This window comes from Neophocaena asiaeorientalis, unplaced genomic scaffold (genome assembly GCF_003031525.2).
Source record: "Neophocaena asiaeorientalis asiaeorientalis breed wild unplaced genomic scaffold, Neophocaena_asiaeorientalis_V1.1 scaffold78, whole genome shotgun sequence".
In the NCBI taxonomy this organism is placed as follows: Eukaryota; Metazoa; Chordata; class Mammalia; order Artiodactyla; family Phocoenidae; genus Neophocaena; species Neophocaena asiaeorientalis.
The window spans coordinates 14054881-14074167 of NW_020175018.1; the positions used below are offsets into that span (position 1 = coordinate 14054881).

General features: G+C 52.5%; 1 protein-coding gene across 1 annotated transcript; it reads left to right on the top strand.

The window, feature by feature from the left end:
* Positions 1 to 755: 755 nt before the first annotated feature.
* Positions 756 to 9761, top strand: PRRX2 (paired related homeobox 2). The gene is made up of 5 exons (XM_024762215.1): positions 756 to 826; positions 1210 to 1352; positions 7196 to 7383; positions 8245 to 8423; positions 9416 to 9761. The coding sequence occupies exons 1-5, from the start codon at positions 756 to 758 to the stop codon at positions 9549 to 9551; spliced, it is 717 nt and encodes a 238-aa protein (XP_024617983.1). The 3' UTR covers positions 9552 to 9761.
* The last annotated feature ends 9526 nt before the right edge of the window (positions 9762 to 19287 follow it).

A 19287-nucleotide genomic window follows, 5' to 3' on the forward strand; every position in this document is an offset into this window, starting at 1 on the left:
GTGTTGGCAGAGATCACATTTGGGGTGGGGGGAGGCTGCTTATTCGGTCAGAATAAATGCTAATTAATAAAAGTTATTTATTTGGGTTGGAGCTTGCCGTGGCCCCAGGGTCAGGCACAAACTGACTATTTGAAGCAAAAACAAACAGAGAGTGTCTCTCAACAGCTTGAGAAAGGCAGAAACGAAGAGGCCGGATTTATTTGTCTTAGGAAGAATTTGCAGTTAATTCCCTCCAGACTATTTAGACCCTTAAATTACACGGAATAAGAAAAACCATGGGTGCAGGAGAGGGAGCCAGGAACACTTGATCATTTGGCCGAGAGCAGAGTTTTTAAATGTCTTTGGCCTGAAGTCAGCCAAGTAAATTGTATGTGTGAAGTAATTTAATGGCAGAAAACTGTGCGCCAGTCACTTCTTTTTCACTGTAATGTAATACGGGAGAGAGCATGGCTGGCCTCCCCTACGTGAGGCTGTTTTGCTCTACCCTGATCCCCGCCCCTCACAATAGCCGCTAAACAGCCCACGTAAATGGAGGTGGTTTCAGGCTTTATTTTCAATCCCAGAGGAAAGCAGAACTTTTACGGAACAAAAGGAAACTTTGGGCACAGCCCTGACTTGGACGGAGCTGGTCCCAGTACTCGCTGGCCTGAGGGTTCAAGAGTATTTATTTTCCAAATGCTTTAAGCTCAAGCGTGGAACCCCCAGAGGACACACGCCTACCACAATCCACTTCTCAGGGGGTGATTCAGGAACTCATGGTAACGAGTATCCAGCACATCTGCTGGGAAGCAGAGTCCAGCCTGAGAGCCCTGGCTGAGTCCAAGCTGTGGGTTCGAGTCCTGGGTCACCTCCAAGACGCTGCGTGAATCTTCCTGAACCTCGGCTGCCTCTCCTCAGCTTCTGCCCACAGCAGGGACTGGAACCATCTTTCTACTGTGGGCGGGGCTGAGGGAGAAAGATCTTTGTCTTCAGGCGGGAAGAGGGTTGCACACAAGGAAGAATGCCAAGAGCGGAGAACATATATCAAGCGATTACTACGCTCTTGGCACTGAGTTAAATTCAGCTCCTCCAGGAACTTTGTGTGACCTTGGGCAAGCTGCTGTCCCTCAGGGCTCCCAGAGGTGAGGTCTTCCTCCCCGGGGGCTATAGGATGGAGACTCGGGGGCATTTCCGCACCAGTGAGATGACATGATCCATGGTGTCTCCCAGGGCTGGGGCGGAGAGTGTGACAGACCCCCGCATCACCTTCCCTGGGAACCGCGGGAGGCGGCCCCCTCGGAGGCTGGCTCACAACCCGGGCCGCCTGAGCCTTCCCACAGACACGGACTCCGGTCCCCGCTGTGTGATCTTGGGTGAACCTCTCAGTTTCCCAGTGTGTGAAATGGGCCAGTGCCTCATAGGGCAGATGCCAGGATCCAGTGGATGGAAGCAGACAGAGCGCTTGGCATCCCTCCTGCCCAAACCAACTTTTTCTTTTGTTTTTTTTACGGTACGCGGGCCTCTCACTGTTGTGGCCTCTCCCGTTGCGGAGCACAGGCTCCGGACGCGCAGGCACAGCGGCCATGGCTCACGGGCCTAGCTGCTCTGCGGCACGTGGGATCTTCCTGGACTGGGGCACGAACCCGTGTCCCCTGCATCGGCAGGGGGACTCTCAACCACTGCGCCACCGGGGAAGCCCTTTTTTTTTTTTTTAAAGATTTAATTTTAATTTTAATTTTTGGCTGCATTGGGTCTTCATTGCTGCGCATGGGCCTTCTTTGGTCGAGCAGGGGCTTCTGTTGCGGAGCAACAGGCTCCAGGCGTGTGGGCTCAGTAGTTGTGGCACGCAGGCTCAGCAGTTGTGGCATGCAGCCTATAGAGCGCAGGCTCAGGAGTTGTGGCGTGCGGTCCCAGTTTCTCCGTGGCACGTGGGATCTTCCCGGACCAGGGATCAAACCCGTGTCCCCTGCGTTGGCAGGCAGACTTCTATCCACTGCGCCACCAGGGAAGCCCCCAAACCAACTTTTGTTGAGCGCATCCCATCATAGCTGCCTTGATGGGAACCCCCAGGGAGATGTGACTCCAGACAAGTGGAGACTAGCTGGTATCAGGGGTGGCGAGAGTCTGGGATTGTTGGGAGGGGTGTTAAGCGCCCTTGTGTGAAGGTTTCAGCTCCAAGGCACCACGCAGTTTGGCCAAAGAGCAGAGTTGTTCCTTCCGGCGCCCGCTTGGAGGGGGCCGAGGCTGCAAAGTGATTTTCATTTCAACACCCTCAGTTTTGAATTGCTAAATTTCCTGAAAAATTCTCCTTTTTTGGCTGAAATGCCTCCTGCATTGGGTTTGTGCCCAAGAAGCGTTGCCTGAAGGGGGGCGGAAATCGGCTCGCAATGGCTGGTGTTCCAGAAGCTTCTGTCCGCTCTCAGGCTCTTGACCACACAGGTTTTCAGCGCTCAGCCCTTGTTATTTCAGTTTAAGGTTTCTTCCAGCTCAAGGGGGTGGGGAGCCGGGGGTGGAGAGACGTTCACCGGCACCAGACATTCTCATCCATCTTCACCTTTTCTTGGAGGAAAGGGGTGAGGAGTGAAGACTGAAGCGGGTCCAGGAGAAGAGGCCAGCTCGCCCGGGGCCGCTCCGTGTTCCCTGCCATTGCCTAGCCCACCCCCAGATGTGTCCCACGTTTGCAGTACTTCCCGAAGAGGAAACGTACTGGCCCTCCCTCCAAACCAGGGCCTCCCTCTCTCTCAGCACCATGGACACGGTGAACCAGAGAATTCCCTGACGCGGGGCCTTCCTTGTGCATTGAAGCATACTCAGCAGCGTCCCCAGCCTCTGCCTCGATCCTAGGAGCACCGCCTCTCCCAGTCCATCAGAACCGTCTCCGGACATTGCCAGATGTCCCCTGGAGGCTACATTGCCCTCTGTTGAGAACCACTGGTCCAAACCAAGTAAGGTCATTTTTTCCCGGCATCCTGCCTGATTCCTGCCTGACAACCCCCCACCCTACCCCCGATGCAATTACTTACCAGGCTCATGGAACAATTTAGCCTCCGATCAAATCAGCCGGTTGCTCAAGAGTCAATAAACCCTGCTAAGCTGGGAGCTCATTCAAAAGCCAGGATTGAGTGGTATCCGTGGCTGGGCCTGGAATGTGCTAGATGCTCAGCTGAACGACTCCTCAGCATCGTGTGAAGAACGTAGCACGTATAAAGGGAATGTGTAACTGGGGAAGCAAAAACACAAGGTGTGGCCCCAAATCCAAAAGGTTCACAATGCATCCTGTTGGCCCAGCTGTGGGCAAAACTGACCTTCCTATCCACCGCTGCCGGGAAGTGTTATGGGGGATTTGGCCACTTCTAGCATTTTACTCACTGGCCAAGCAATCCCACTTCTAGGAATCTGTCCCAAATATTCACTGGCAAAAATAGAAAATCATGTTTGCACGAGGTTATTAATTGTGGCATTCTTTAATTGCAAAAGATTGGAAACACACTACGTGCCCATCCACAGGGCTCTGGTTTTAGTTGACTGAACCACGGTACATTCGCACAGCCGAATGGTACAGAGCTGTGGGAAGGTGCATGCAGGACTTCTCTGCACTGGATGGAGGAATCCCTGGGATGTATTGCTCAGTGGGAAAAAAGGGAGATACACAACAGTACATGGTCTGCTATCTTTCAATAGAAGAGGGGGAGAAAATATTATACTTGAAAAAAATATTTGCAAAAAGCAATGCTGGGGACTTCCCTCATGATCCAGTGAGTAAGACTCCATACTCCCAGTGCTGGGGGCCTGGGTTCGATCCCTGCTCTGGGAACTAGACCGCGCATGCATGCCACAGCTAAGAGTCCACACGCTGCAACCTAGAAGTCCACATGCCATAACCAAAGATCCCGCATGCAGCAGCTAAGACCCGGCACAGCCAATATAAATAATAAATAAATAAATAAAAAGTATATTTTTCTAAAAAGCAATGCTGGAAGGATAGAGCAAAGGCTAATTTAAAAATTGTTCTGATATGCGGAGGGAGAGAACAAGAGGGAAAATAGAATATGGAAATTAATGCAAATAAAGAGGGCTGGGTTTGTTGGGCCAGGTGGAGTGATCTCTGGAGCAAATTAAATAGGAAGAGGCAAGCTTCAGTTTGGGGACTTCCCTGGTGGTCCAGTGGGTAAGAATGCAAGCTCCCAATGCAGGGGGCTTGGGTTCAATCCCTGGTCGGGGAACTAGATCCCGCATGCACGCAGCAACTAAGACCTGGTACAGCCTAAATAAATAAATACATATTTTTAAAAGAGAGAGAGAGAGAGACAAGCTGCAGCACCAGTGTATTCAGCGTGGTCTCATGCTTGTAAATTTTTTTAAATACACATTTGTAACTTTGTAAATCTTGGGAAGCAGAGTCGGGAGAAGGGAGTAGTTTGTTTTACTTTGTGCTTGAATCTGTTACTGCGACAAGCAGTGACGTTATTTGGTTATTAAAATATACTTTTTTTTCCTTACATGAAATCTCCAGATTTTTAAAAAATTAAAATTAATATTTATTTATGTTTCTCTCTTACTTTTGAATTTTGAGGTAAAGTGTGCATACAATAGTGTAGAAATCTTAAGTGGACCCTTCACTGAGGGTTTTTTTCTTCTTCATTTTTTTTGTTTTCTTTTTTTTTTATACAGCAGGTTCTTATTAGTTATCTATTTTATACATATTAGTGTATATATGTCAATCCCAATTTCCCAATTCATCCCGCCACCCCCCGCCCCACTTTCCCCCCTTGGTGTCCATACGTTTGTTCTCTACATCTGTGTCTCTGTTTCTGCCCTGCAAACCGGTTCATCTGTACCATTTTTCTAGGTTCCACATATATGTGTTAATATACAATACTTGTTTTTCTCTTTCTGACTTACTTTACTCTGTATGACAGTCTCTAGGTCCATCCACATCTCTACAAGTGACCCAATTTAGTTCCTTTTTATGGCCGGGTAGTATTCCATTGTATATATGTATCACATCTTTTTTATCCATTCGTCTGTCAGTGGACATTTAGGTTGCTTCCATCACCTGGATATTGTAAACAGTGCTGCAGTGAACATTGGGGTGCGTGTGTCTTTCTGAATTACGGTTTTCTCTGGGTATATGCCCAGTAGTGGGATTGCTGGGTCATATGGTAATTTTATTTTTAGTTTTTTAAGGAACCTCCATACTGTTCTCCATAGTGGCTGTATCAATTTCCATTCCTACCAACAGTGCAAGAGGGTTCCCTTTTCTCCACACCCTCTCCAGCCATTGTTGTTTGTAGGTTTTCTGATGATACCCATTCTAACCCATGTGAGGTGACACCTCATTGATGTTTTGATTTGCATTTCTCTAATAATTAGTGATGTTGAGCAGCTTTTCATGTGCCTCTTGGTCATCTGTATGTCTTCTTTGGAGAGATGCCTATTTAGGTTTTCTGCCCATTTTTTGATTGTGTTGTTTGTTTTTATAATATTGAGCTGCATGAGCTGTTTATATATTTTGGAGATGAATCCTTTGTCCGTTGATTCATTTGCAAATATTTTCTCCCATTTGGAAACAACAAACAAGTCTTTTCGTCTTGTTTGTAGTTTCCTTTGCTTTGCAAAAGCTTTTAAGTTTCATTAGGTCCCATTTGTTTATTTTTGTTTTTATTTCCATTACTCTGGGAGGTGGGTCAAAAAAGATCTTGCTGTGATTTATGTCAAAGAGTGTTCTTCCTATGTTTTCCTCTAAGAGTTTTATAGTGTCTGGTCTTACATTTAGGTCTTTAATCCATTTTGAGTTTATTTTTGTGTGTGGTGTTAGGGAGTGTTCTAATTTCATTCTTTTACATGTAGCTGTCCAGTTTTCCCAGCACCACTTATTGAAGAGACTGTCTTGTCTTCATTGTATATCCTTGCCTCCTTTGTCATAGATTAGTTGACCATAGGTGCGTGGGTTTACCTCTGGGCTTTCTATCCTGTTCCATTGATCTATATTTCTGTTTTTGTGCCAGTACCATATTGTCTTGATTATTGTAGCTTTGTATTATAATCTGAAGTCAGGGAGTCTGATTCCTCCAGCTCCGTTTTTTTCCCTCAAGACTGCTTTGGCTATTCGGGGTCTATTGTGTCTCCGTACAAATTTTAAGGATCCAGATTTTTTAATGTTTGATTAAATATTCTTTTTTTTTTGAAGTATAGTTGATTTACAATGTTGTGTTAATTTCTGGTGCACAGCAAAGTGATTCAGTTAAATATATATATATATTCTTTTTCATATTCTTTTCCATTATTGTTTATTACAAGATATTGAATATAGTTCCCTGTGCTATATAGTAAGACCTTGCTATTTATCCATAAAATATACATTTTTTATTAAGGTACACCAGACCCTGAACTGGACACGGTTGGTCCTAAGTGCTGGGTGAGTGCAGTGGAGGAGAGGGGATTCCATGTGGACTCAGGTGGTCAGGGAGGGCTCCCTGGAGGAGTGAACAATGAGCTAGACCCTGCAGGAGGAAGGGTCAGCAGTTCAGCCCTTGGGTAAAATTGAAATGTGGAAATAAATAGTAACTGAACATCCCCCCTCCCTTCTCCCTCTGTAAATAGGGCATGAAGAGCACCTGTCTATAGGATTCCTGTGAGCATCCATTGACCTGTGGGTGCCTGCAGTGGACCCTTGGAACTGTGACTCTCACTGCTCATTTTTAATATATTAATATTAATATAATTCAACAACAAATACCCATGGAGGGTTTACCATGCCCCAGAGCCTGAGCTAGGAGCCGAGGACACGTAGATATCTCCAGTGGCCCCGCCCCGCCCCCCCCAACCAGGTCAGTTGTCCCTCATGGCGTGGGTGCTTGTCCCCGGGCTCCACAGGATGGGGACCTGGCTGCTTTTGTTCACCATTATGTCCCCAGGGCCCTAACCCTGTGCCTGCCACCCAGTAGGTACTCAGTAAATGTGTTGCAGAATGGATGGATGGATGGATGGATGGATGGATGGATGAAGGAATGGATGAAGGAGTGAATTAAAGGGAGCTGCTCCTGTTCTCGGGCTGCACCATCCATCAGCAGAGGGAGACACAGGTAAAAGGTTCAGAGCACATCGCTGAGCTGGTGCCTGAGTCGTGATCATCACGGCAGCTCCGGGCTGGGGGCCCTGCGGGCACTCACTGCGCGCTGTCCGCCGCCCCGCTGACCCTCGGGCCCCTCCGCAGGTGAGTGTCCCAGCCCCGGGCGCGGCGGCGCCGCCAAGCGGAAGAAGAAGCAGCGGCGGAACCGCACCACGTTCAACAGCAGCCAGCTGCAGGCGCTGGAGCGCGTGTTCGAGCGCACGCACTACCCCGACGCCTTCGTGCGGGAGGAGCTAGCCCGGCGCGTCAACCTCAGCGAGGCGCGTGTCCAGGTGAGTGCTGCCCATCCGTGGGCCCCCCGGGGGAGCGTGCAGCCACCACTCACCCAGGGTTAAGGAGTTGCCAAGGTGAGGTGTTTCAGAGCAGGACCATCTGAGGCCAGGAGGGCTGAGGTTCAAATCCAAGCCCTGCCACTGACCAGCTGTGTGACCTTGAGCAAGTTACTCAGCCTCTCTGTGCCTTAGGTACCTCCCTGTAAAATGAGGATCACGTGGGTCTGTTTTATAGGGTTCTTACGAGAATGAAAGAAGTTGATATCTTTGTAGCTTAGAGCAGTGCCTGGCACATGGGGTTTGGATAAATAAAAGTCGTTTTAAAGTGGTCAGTGCTGGGCTTCCCTGGTGGCGCAGTGGTTGAGAGTCCGCCTGCCGATGCAGGGGACAGGGGGTTGTGCCCCGGTCCGGGAAGATCCCACATGCCGCGGAGCAGCTGGGCCCGTGAGCCATGGCCGCTGAGCCTGCGCATCCGGAGCCTGTGCTCCGCAACGGGAGAGGCCACAGCAGTGAGAGGCCCGCGTACAAAAAAAAAAAAAAAAAAAAAAAAAAAAAAAAAGTGTTCAGTGCTTGTTCCGTGCCAGCCCTGAGCTGAGTGCCCAGCGTGCACCTCTCGCATTACAACCTCACAGCAGCTAAATGCTCATCTATTCATTCTTTCATTCATCCACTTGCACATTCTCCAACACATACTTACCCAGCGGCAGGCACCATTTATCACCCCCATTTTACAGATGAGAAAATTGAGGCTCAGAGGGGTGAAGCTGCCAGTGCAGGGTGGGTGGCAGAACAGGCACATACTAGGTGCAAAAGGACTTGGGTCCCCTCAGCAGCCCGCTCACCCCTCCTTCCTGCCCCCAGGTCTGGTTTCAGAACCGCCGGGCCAAGTTCCGCCGAAACGAGCGGGCCATGCTGGCCAACCGCTCAGCTTCGCTGCTCAAGTCCTACAGCCAGGAAGCCGCCATCGAGCAGCCTGTGGCTCCCCGGCCCACTGCCCTGAGCCCCGATTATCTCTCCTGGACGGCTTCATCCCCCTACAGGTGAGAGCGGGAACCCTTTTGGGTCGGGAGGGCGCGAGCAACCAGGGGACCCCGTGGGGTGTTTTAGGGCCCAGACTCCTTTGAGGATCTGAAGAGAGCTGGGAAAGTTGCCCAGGTGCCCCGTGGACCTGGGGGGCACCAAGGGGTATGTGGGCAAGCGTGTGAGCGTGTGGAGGGGCGAGAAAATGAGGCCTGTTTGGAAGAAGTGGAGAAGCCACGTCATCCTGAGGGAGCTGAAATCCTGCGGATTCCTAGGCTGGCACAAGCGCCCCAGCACCCTTCGCCAACCATCCCGGAGAGAGGCCGGGGGGCCGAGGGAGTGGTTCCCTGTCCCAGGGGCCTGGCTGGGCCCCAGAGTCAAAGTCTGGGGCAGTTTTGTCCCGGTCAAAGCTGGGGAAAGGTGGCAGGGCAGGAAGGGAGAGGAAGGAGGTGCTGGCAAGTTGGGTTTCTGCACCCCACAACTCCAGGGAGTGCCATCCACCCCTGAGTCTGTGCGAGCAGCTCTGCTGGAGCCGTGGTCTCATGAGAGGCAAGAGCCGGTGGGTCGTGGGATCTGAGTCCTAGCGATGCCCACGCTAGCCTCACAGCTCTCCCAGCTCCCCGCCTGCCATGCTCTTACCTGGGGCGGGCGAACCTCCAAGAGGCCTCCTTCCATAGAGGTGTGCATTCATCCCAGCCTCATCCTGCTGTGTGCCAGGCCTAGGGCAGGCGCTAGGGGTGAACAGGAGCTTCCGCTCTCAGGAAGCTCCTGGTCCAGCGAGGAAGGACCACAAGCCTATGGGGGCGGCTCCATGTCCTTGGGCTGACTGTGGGCACTTCTGCCTCTTCCCCCCAGTCTTGTAACCCCAGGGGAAGGCTTCCCAGCCGAGTGAGCTGAGGAGGGGAGGCAGGAGGACCAGAGGCTGGGGTCCAAGACTGGCCGCCAGAGGTGGCCAGCCCCCGGCGGTCTTCCAGCCACAGCAATATGTCCTTGTGTCTTATGTCACCCCCAGCACGGTGCCGCCATACAGCCCAGGAGGCTCAGGCCCTGCGACCCCGGGGGTCAACATGGCCAACAGCATCGCCAGCCTCCGTCTCAAGGCCAAGGAGTTCAGCCTGCATCACAGCCAGGTGCCCACGGTGAACTGACAGCCAGCCCCACCCGGACCCCGCTGCCTCCCCGGCTGCCTCCCCGGGCAGGCTGGGTGGGCTCTCCTGGCCCCTCTTCAGCCCGGACTTCTGAGCCCAAGAGGCTGCTGAGATGCCCAGAGCCTGGCTCAGCCCTTCATCCACGGCCGCTGGAGACTGCGGCCCCTGACCCTGGAGGTGTTGGGCTGGAAGGTTGGAGCAGCGGCTCACCAAGGACCTCACTTACTTTGTGTATTAAAGCCAAAAAGCTGTTGTTTTTAAGAAATAAAAAAAAAAATTTTAAGCCCCAAAAGACTGCGGGAGGGCGGACAAGGGCAGCAAACCAATGAAGGGACGGCCTTTTGGGGCCAGCTGCCCTCGTCTGTGTGCCTCTTTCTGCAGGAAGTCCTCCATCACCCTGTAGAGCCCCAGGGGTGGGGAGCCGGGTAGGAAGACAGAGACCTGCCCTGGAACCCCTGACACCCGGGTGTTTGGGAGAAACCCTGATGTGTGACCCTGGCCAGGACCCGAACCCTCTCTGTGCAGGGAGTGTCTCCCCCGCCCGATGGCAGGAGCAGAGGGTGTGTGGAGGCAGACGCTAGAATTAAATCCCTTGCTGCTGGGCATGCAGAAGCTGGGGGTCCCCTGGGCATTTGACTGTGGGGGACCCGAGCAGATGGCCCAGAATGTCAGGGTGCAGAGTGGAGGACCCAGGTGGGCTCACAGGACAGGCGGGTGGTCCTAACAGACAGGGCCACCAGAGACCTTCTTCCAAGTCCTCCAACCTGCCGTTTCAGAGATGGTCACTGGGGGTGACAGAGGACACATGTGCCACCAGCACTGACATCACTTATGAGGAGTGTGCAGAAAACTGGGGGGTGAGGGGAATGGTCTGAAGCCAGCCCTCTCCACCTGGCCCCGTGCCGCGCCTGCTGATGGGCGCACCCTCCAGGGAAGTTAAGAGATAATTTCTGGGAATTCCCTGGTGATCCATCCGGTGGTTAGGACTCGCTGCTTTCACTGCCAGGGCCCGAATTCCATCCCTGGTTGGGGAACTAATATCCCAAAAGCCATGCGGCCGGAAAAAATAAAATATAATAAAGCGATCATTTCTGCAACCAGCCCCCAGGAAGTAAGACAACACTTCCTGACCCCCAGAGGGCGCAAAGATGCTAGGCCCCTCCGGCGGGGCGGCCCTCACAGTGACACAGCCATCACACCTCTGGACTCCATGGACGGACCCCGTTTCTCTAGTCTGCCCCACCCACACCACATCAAAGCCCCCCAAAGGGCCAGCGTCCCCCCCCCACCAGCCACAGGCTGCATCTTCTGGGTGACCTTGAATAGGTCAAAGCCACGTGACAATCCTAACATGAGGGATGGTCCCCATTTTTGTTTTAGAAGGTGTAACTAACCCCTGAGTGAGGTGAGGACCCTCCCCATCTGTCCCAATTTACCCCCAGAGATTCTTCCCCATCCTCCATCGGGAATTCCACCGTGAAAACACAGTTCTGGGCTTCCCTGGTGGCGCAGTGGTTAAGAATCCACCCGCCAATGCAGGGGACACGGGTTCGAGCCCTGGTCCGGGAAGATCCCACATGCCGCGGAGCAACTAAGCCCGTGTGCCACAACTACTGAGCCTGAGCTCTAGAGCCCGCAAGCCACAACTACTGAGCCCGTGTGCTGCAACTTCTGAAGCCCGCGCACCTAGAGCCCGCGCCCCGCAACAAGAGAAGCCACCGCAATGAGAAGCCCACGCACCGCAACGAAGAGTAGCCCCGGCTCGCCGCAACTAGAGAAAGCCCGCATGCAGCAACGAAGACCCAATGCAGCCAATAAACAAATAAATAAGAAAACAAAACAAACAAGAAAACACGGTTCTTGTGGGGTGAGCTTTGTCCCCTTCAGATGGGCCAACAGGCCCTGGGGACCATCGCCGTGTGACTTCCCTGTGGCTGGGCAGTTGGGACTCTGGTCCTTGGGGTGGGGGGGAATGATGAGGTGAGGCACAGGCTCCAGGTGAAGGCGTGGGGAGGCGGCATTCTGCTGATATGTGGAGCTGGCTCTGCCGGCCTGACTACAGCGGCCAGAGCAAAGGGTTGGCCTGTGCCCTGTACTGTGTGTGTGTATGGCGGGGGAAGGGGGAAGGGGTGGGTACAGCCAGAGCTGTGTTTTCTTGCTCAGTTTGGCCTCTGCCTTGGGTAAGTGATTTCTGGGCTTCTATTTGCCATTCATTCACTGAACAAATATTATGAAATACTATATGTGTGCAGGGCCCTACACTGGGCCCTGAGGAGAAAGCAGAGAATTGACACGGGGTCCCTGGATTCAGAGGCCACACCAAGCCCAAGGAGCCCCAAACCTAGTCTAAGGCATCCAGGCAGGCTTCCTGGAGGAAGTGTCCTGGAAGGATGAAGAGTCCACCAGACAAAGAGGGGAGCGAGAACAGTGTTTCTGGCTAAGGGAACAGCATGTGTAAAGGCCCTGGGGTAGGCCAGAAGCTGCCTCTTTGGGCCAGTGGGGACAGTTCTGGGCCTGGATCTCCTGCAGGATGAAGATGGAGAGAAGCAGGGACAGCTCACGTGGGGCTTGTGTGGCCAGATCTAAAGTCTGGATGTCGGGACTTCCCTGGCGGTCCAGTGGTTGGGACTCTATGCTTCCACTGCAGGGGACATGGGTTCTATCCCTGGTCGGGGAACTAAGATTCCACGTGCTGCATGGCACAGCCAAAAAAATTGTTTCTTAAATTAAAAAATAAAGTTTGGATGTCACCCTGGCAGTGAGGAGCCATGGAGGGGATTTGCTTGGTGGAGGGACCCGCCCCTTGGACCCTGTTGGAAGCAGAGAGACCCCTGCGGAGGCTGGGCTGGATGTCCAGGCAGGAGAAGTGGCAGCCTAGACCAGATGGGGACAGAGTGGGCAATCTGGGAGGTGTCCCAGACACAGCAGGGACAGGGGTTGATGACTAGGTGTTGGGCTGGGGAACAAGGGGTTGCCCGGGGGGCCAGGACTTGGCTTAAGCACGTGGATGCCTGGGAGGAAGAGACCCTGGCAATAGGACCCACCTGGTAGAGGGGTTGGGAAGATGCTGGCCTGCCCTTCCACCCAGACAAGCACTGGGGCCGTCCTGGTCTGAGCAGGGTCCTCCCTCACAAGGAGCTGACACGCACCCCAAGGATTTGCACCAGCGAAGGGCCAGCCCACAGGGCCCAGAGCTGTGCCCTCACGGGCAGCCGGGAAGAGCGGCCTTTTTGTGAGCACGTGGACAAGCCCAGCCAGGCCCTGGGCAGTACCCCAGAACCCAGATGGAGGTGCATCTGGTCTTCCTATTTTCAGTCCAGAGGGAGGGGCCATGAAGCATCGCCAGGTTGGGGCTGCCTGCAGCAGAGATGGGGTCACACTGGCTGGGGGCTCCCACTAGGGCCTGGAAGGTGGGTCCCAAGAACACCAGCTTCAGAAAAAGCCATGGGCCCGGTTCCCATAGAGGCGCTGGCCCCGCCATCGGGCCACAAGGATGTCAATGTCACTTCCTCTCAAGCGCTCAAGAAAAAACAGACTGGCCTAATCATTTACACATGCTGCTCTGGGGAGCTGAGGGAGGGGCCACAGCGGCCCTCCTTGTGAAAGAAAATATATTCCAACATTGCTGTCACGACTGTAGCCCTAATTGCAGGGCTGTGTAGGCAGCTTCCTGGGCACCCGTCCCGGGATATAATTTTCCATGAGGATAAGGTACCCGAGGCCCCGTCCCGAGCTGGGAGAACTTGGAATCCTTCTCCCTCTGATTCTCTTTCCCCTTTTGGCCAAGCAAGCATGGGACAGGGCACTGAATGTATCTGCTTCTGTTTTTTTTGTTTGAAATAAAGAAACTTGAGTCAAGAGAAAGAGAGAGAAATTGAAGGAAAGGCAGTCTGGCTCTTGCAAAACCCAAAACCTGAGAAATTAAGACCAGAGTTTTACCTTGGGCAAGGTACTTCTCCGGGCCTCAGTTTTCTCCTCTGTAACATGGGGTGATAACAGAAGCCACCTCACAGGGTTGTTGGCAGATTTACCCTCCGTAAATGAGCGCTGTGGTGTATACGGTGGAAAAACACAGAGCAAGCGGTGGAGTTTGGGGAATTCAAAATACTCCCTGTTCTGGGGTGAAATTGCACATCCCCTCCTCAGAGAACCTGGCTCCTCCCCTTGTCCCTTCCAAGCCCACACTCCTTGGGCACCCGCTGGGGACAAAAGCTCCTGCACCTCTGCTGCCTGCCACTGGAGGGCGCTGTGGGGCCCCCCCGCCAGACACAGAGCTGGGAGAACAAGGGCCCTCTCCCACACAGATCGCCAGAGACGGCCGCAGGTTCCTGAGCCAAAGACAAAGAAACAAGCAAATCCCAAATCACCAGCAGGGGTCACAGCATAAAAATCAGCACAAGCCTTTTGGGAAATGTACCAACAGCCACGACAACGTTGCATGCTTTCACCCAGTAATTCTACCTCTAAGCCACACTTCAAAAAATAATCCACAGTGGGGTGGGGGGTGGAAGCCACGTGTGCCAGGATGGATGTTTATCATATATTTTCAGAGATGCAGTGTAAAAATTCTGGGAAGACCCAAAGCAAGTTGTAAATACTTTAAATTTAATAATGGCTCACAATCCGCTTGTCTCTATGTTTTCTGTAATGAGACTGATAACCTCCTAGGGAAGCAGAACAAGCAGGCCCATGTGATCATCTCAACTACAAGAGAAGCTCTTTGAAATGAAAAAAACGTGCTTTCTTCCCTTTTATGTCCCCCTTGGTGCCTCAGTGAGAGCTGGACTTGTCTTTTCCATACCTATTGGTAAGTGAGTCCCCCATCCAAAGCTCTCCTCTCTGCTCCTGTTATCCCACCATTAGTCCTTCAGGTCTTGAAGCTTTGTGGTCGTCAGGAATTCCCTTCTCTATTGCAAGGGCTGGAAAGAGCATGTTTGAGAACTTCTTAAGCTCTTAGTTCACACCTTAGAAGAAGTGGGAATGGATCAAGCTTGGGATATGAGGAGTCAGGAGTGGGCACCTTGAAACTGGAAGGTGCACTTGATAAAGTGGTGTGGATGACGTAATTCTAAGATGGTCCCATGATTCCCCCCCCAGGGAGACACGCACTTTGTAATCCCCTCTCCTTGGGTAGGGGTGGAACCTCTGACTTGCTTCTAACCAATAGCATATGGTGAGGATGAAGGGATTTAGCAGATGTGATTAAGGTCCCTAATCAGTGGACTTTGACTAATCCGAAGGGAGATTATCCTTGGTGGGCCTAACTTAACCAGGTGAAACCTTTAAAAGAGAGTCCAGGTCTTCCCTGAAAGAGATCCGGAGCAGAGAGATGCATTCCCACCAGCCTTGAGAAACAAACAGCTGTGCTGTGACCTGCCTGTGGAGGAGGTGGCCCCCAGCAGCCAAGGGCCTCATTCTTACCACCACCAAAAGGAACCCAATCCTGCCTGCAATCTGAATGAGCTCAGAATAGGATACTGAGCTCCAGATGAGACATCAGCTGAGGACTCCTTGACTGCAGCCTGTGAGACCCTGAGCAGAGAACCCAGTTAAGCTGTACCCAGACTCCTGACCTATAGAAACCGTAAGACCATAAATAGGTGTTGTTTTCTCTCTTCCTTTTTTTCTTTTTTGGCTGCACCGAGCAGCTTGCAGGATCTTAGTCCCCTGACCAGAAAACCAGGGATGGAACCCATGCCACCTGATGTAGAAGCACAGAGTCCTAACCACTGGACGGCCAGGGAATTCCCTGGGTGTTGTTTTCCGCTGCTACGTTCGTGGCAACTTGTTATCCAGTGTAGAAAACCAATGCAGATGGAGATGGAGCTTGGAAGTCCTCTTGAGCTTGGCCCCCCTCTTGCCCACAGCACACCCAAAGAACCTCGGGACCCATGACGGAGACTTGACGCCTCTGCTCAAAGTATCTGCCATCTTATCACTTTCCAGGCCATTCTGCATAAGCCAACAGACTAGTTGCCCTAAAACGCAGCTTTGGGACTTCCATGGTGGCGCTGTGGTTAAGAATCTGCCTGTCAATGCAGGGGAGACAGGTTCGAGCCCTGGTCTGGGAAGATCCCACATGCTGCGGAGCAACTAAGCCAGTGCGCCACAACTACTGAGCCTGCGCTCTAGAGCCCACGAGCCACAACTACTGAGCCTGTGTGCCACAGCTACTGAAGCCCATGTGCCTAGAGCCCGTGCTCTGCAACAAGAAAAGCCACTGCAATGAGAAGCCCGCACACCGCAACGAAGAGCGGCCCCCTCTCGCCACAACTAGAGAAAGCCCGTGCGCAGCAACGAAGGCCCAAGGCAGCCAAAAATAAAAATAAATTAAAAAACAAACAAAAAAACACAGCCTTGATCATGTCCCTCTCCTGCCTAAAGCCTTCTGGGGCTCCCCAAGGCCCTCCCAACAAAGTACCATCACCCAGGCCAGGTGTTTGAGGTCCTAGCATCCACCCCTTAAACCCGCCTTGTCCCCGACTCCAGATTATTCACACAATCCTGACAACTCAGTCCCCTCGTCCTACTGTCCCCCGGCAGCAACATCCTGCCCACCCAGTCCCGCTCTGCCAGTGAAAATGTATTCCCCAGAGGGTTACAATGTAGTGTCAACTTTTTTAAAAAAGCAAGTTAAATTCTAGACAGAAGATGCATTGGCATGTCTGGGGAGATGTGTGTTGCTTGAAAAAGCAACGTTGTAATTTTATATTTGGAAAATGAAAAGAAAAACCCTATTATTTTCATAATTCAAACTTTAAAAAGTGAAGCTACTCAACATGTTCTTGGCGGGCACACATGCCAAGAGAAGCAACCACTGTCTCATGAGTGGTCACACGGCAGGATCTCCAGGGAGGAGAGGTAATATAAAAATATAAATATTATATATTTAATATGCATAGATATATACATATTATGTATATTGCATATAATTTGTATGTGTATTTAATATGCATAGTTTAAAAATCTGGAAAGTCATAAACCATAGCGTGAACACTTGTTTTCTCAGGAACGTGGGATTGTGGGTGGTCTCGATTCTTTATATACACACTTGTAAATTTCCCTACTTGGGTTCTAAAAATTGACAAAACTTTTTAGAACTCTATCCAAATTGGAACCATCTTTTTGGGGAACAGTGTATACCACAAGTCTTAAAAACAGGCATGCCTTTTGGACCAGTAATTTTACTTCTAGTAACGTACCTGAAAATAATAGATCTGCACTGAGATTTATGTACAAAGGTGCTCATGAAAGCATTGCTTTTGCTGATGCAGACTGGAAAATTAATTATCCAACAATAAGGGCAGATTAAATAAATGATGAGGGTATCCGGGATGATGGAGTGCCAGGGAGCAGTTAAAATTCATGGTATTGACCATCAAAAGCCCTGGGAGGAAGTGCAGATGTATTATTAGGGAAAATCTCAAGTGATGATAAAAAGGCCAGGCTGTGAGACCCTGAGCACAGATGCCACCCACATCTGTGACACACCGACGACATCTCCCCAAAGACTCGATCCATATTTTTTGTTGTGGAATTCCATCCTGGATAGAAACAGTTCGGAATCCCTATCTCTACACTATGTGTACACACACACACACACACACATACATTTTACACATCATTCATTCACTTAATAGAAACGCCTTAGAAGCCAGGTGCTCTTCCAAGACCTGGGGACACAGGCACAGCAAGAATAACACAGACCCAAATCCCTGTCCCCCTGGAGTGCACATTCTAGAGGGAGAGATGGAGAGTGAAGAAGGTGCGGGAAGATGGCGCGGTGAAGGAGGTGCGGGAAGATGGCACGGGGCCTTGCCAGCCTCGACTGGGTAGGGGGAAGCCACCGGAGGACTGGCACACAGAAGCCTCTGGCCCTGGGTGGGGAGTAGATGGTGGGGGCCAAGGGTGGATGGTGGATGCAGGTATCCAGTTGGGAGCTGTTGCAATGACCTGGAGCGTGACCAGGACAACTGCATGGTGAGGATACAGGAAGCTTTTATTTTCTTCTTTGAGCTTTTCTATAGTTTCTAAACCTCTGATAGTGACCATTACTTGTGGGTACCTGTAATTAACAGTTTAAAATCTCATCCACCTTTCAGCTTCCAATTCAAAGGATGCCTCTCCAGGGAATCCTGCCTGGGTTCCCAGCCACCCGGACACACACCCCTGTTCTGTGACTGCCCAAGGCCCAGCGCACCTGGAATAAGAAGGGGTCCATCTTTCCGCCCTAGCCAGCCTGGAAGCCCATTCCTGAGGCCAATGGCCTCCCAGGGACACACACAGAAACCCCAGGAGCCCTTAATTCTGTGGGAATTAAGGGGGTCCCCAGGTTCTGTCCCTGCCTCCAGGACTAAAACCAGGCCCCTTTGTCCTCTCATCTTTGCCTGTTCCTCCAAGTCTGTCACATACCAGGGAGGCTCTTGGAAGCCTGGAGACAAGGAATCCATTAAACGAGGGAGCCCCAGTGGTTCCCCAGAGGGGCCCTCATAGGAGACTGGGGAGCCCAGGTGGACAGGGCACACCAGCCATCACCTGTCTTGGCCTTCCTCCTTAGAAGTGTGTGTACTCAGGACTTCCCTGATGGTGCAGTGGTTAAGAATCCACCTGCCAATGCAGTGGACAGGGGTTCGAGCCCTGGTCCGGGAAGATCCCACGTGCTGTGGAGCAACTAACCCCGTGCGCCACAGCTACTGAGCCTGTGCTCTAGAGCCCACGCGCCACAACTACTGAGCCCGCGTGCCACAACTACTGAAGCCCGCGCATCTAGAGCCCGTGCTCCGCAAAAAGAGAAGCCACCGCAATGAGAAGCCCGCGCATCACAACAAAGAATAGCTCCCACTCGCCGCAACTAGAGAAAGCCCGCGTGTAGTGGGGGTGAAAGGTTCTATAGCATTAGGACCAAACTGGCAACATTTTGAGGAGAGGGCCCCTAACTCACAGACCAGGGCCCTGACCCTGGGGTCTGTGTGATACCCCAGGCTGGCTCTGGGCTTTCCTGATCACTCAGAGCCCAGAAGAAGTTGCCCCCAGCCGCCAGGCTCCAGTCAGGGGCAGCTCCGGTTTCCCAAGCCTGGGCTGGGCCTCAAAGTCCTTGCCTGCCCCCAGGGCTGTGGTTCCGGAGCCCCCAGGCTGCTGCTCAGCACTGCCCTGCCCCCCAGCACTGCCCACACTTCGCACCACCCACAGCCCAGGGTCAGGAGGAGGCAGCCCAAGAGGGCGCCCCGCATCTGGGTGGGGTGCGATCGAGGCGAAGTCAGAGGAACTCACCGGCGCCCAGGATGGCCTGGGGCGGGGTGTGGGTGGGGCTTCTGGCCAGGCCAGCCCACCCGCATCGTCTCACCTGCTGTGCTCACTTTGCCGCTGCCCAAGAAAGGGGCGCTGTGGTTCAGCCCCAGGGGCAGCTGCTCCGGGAAGCCGCCCCCAGCCCTTCCCCATCCTGGAGGGTTCCGGGTCTACCCTGGAAACATCGCCCGGCCCCTGCCCGCTGCCCCTCCCTGCCGTCAGGCTGCGCCTGCGTCTTCCCGGCCCCTCCAGAAACTGGAGGGACGGCTGGGCACTGTCTGCATCAGTTTGGGAACAAGAGCCAGTGCCCAGCTGTCAGCCTCACCATGCTGCCTTCCATGTGGCTTCTCGGAAGTCCTCTTGGGACACAGACCCACGTCACTAACCCCTCGCCCACTTCTCCTCACCCTGGCTCTGAACCCACCCCACAAGGCCCCAAGGCCCTGAATGA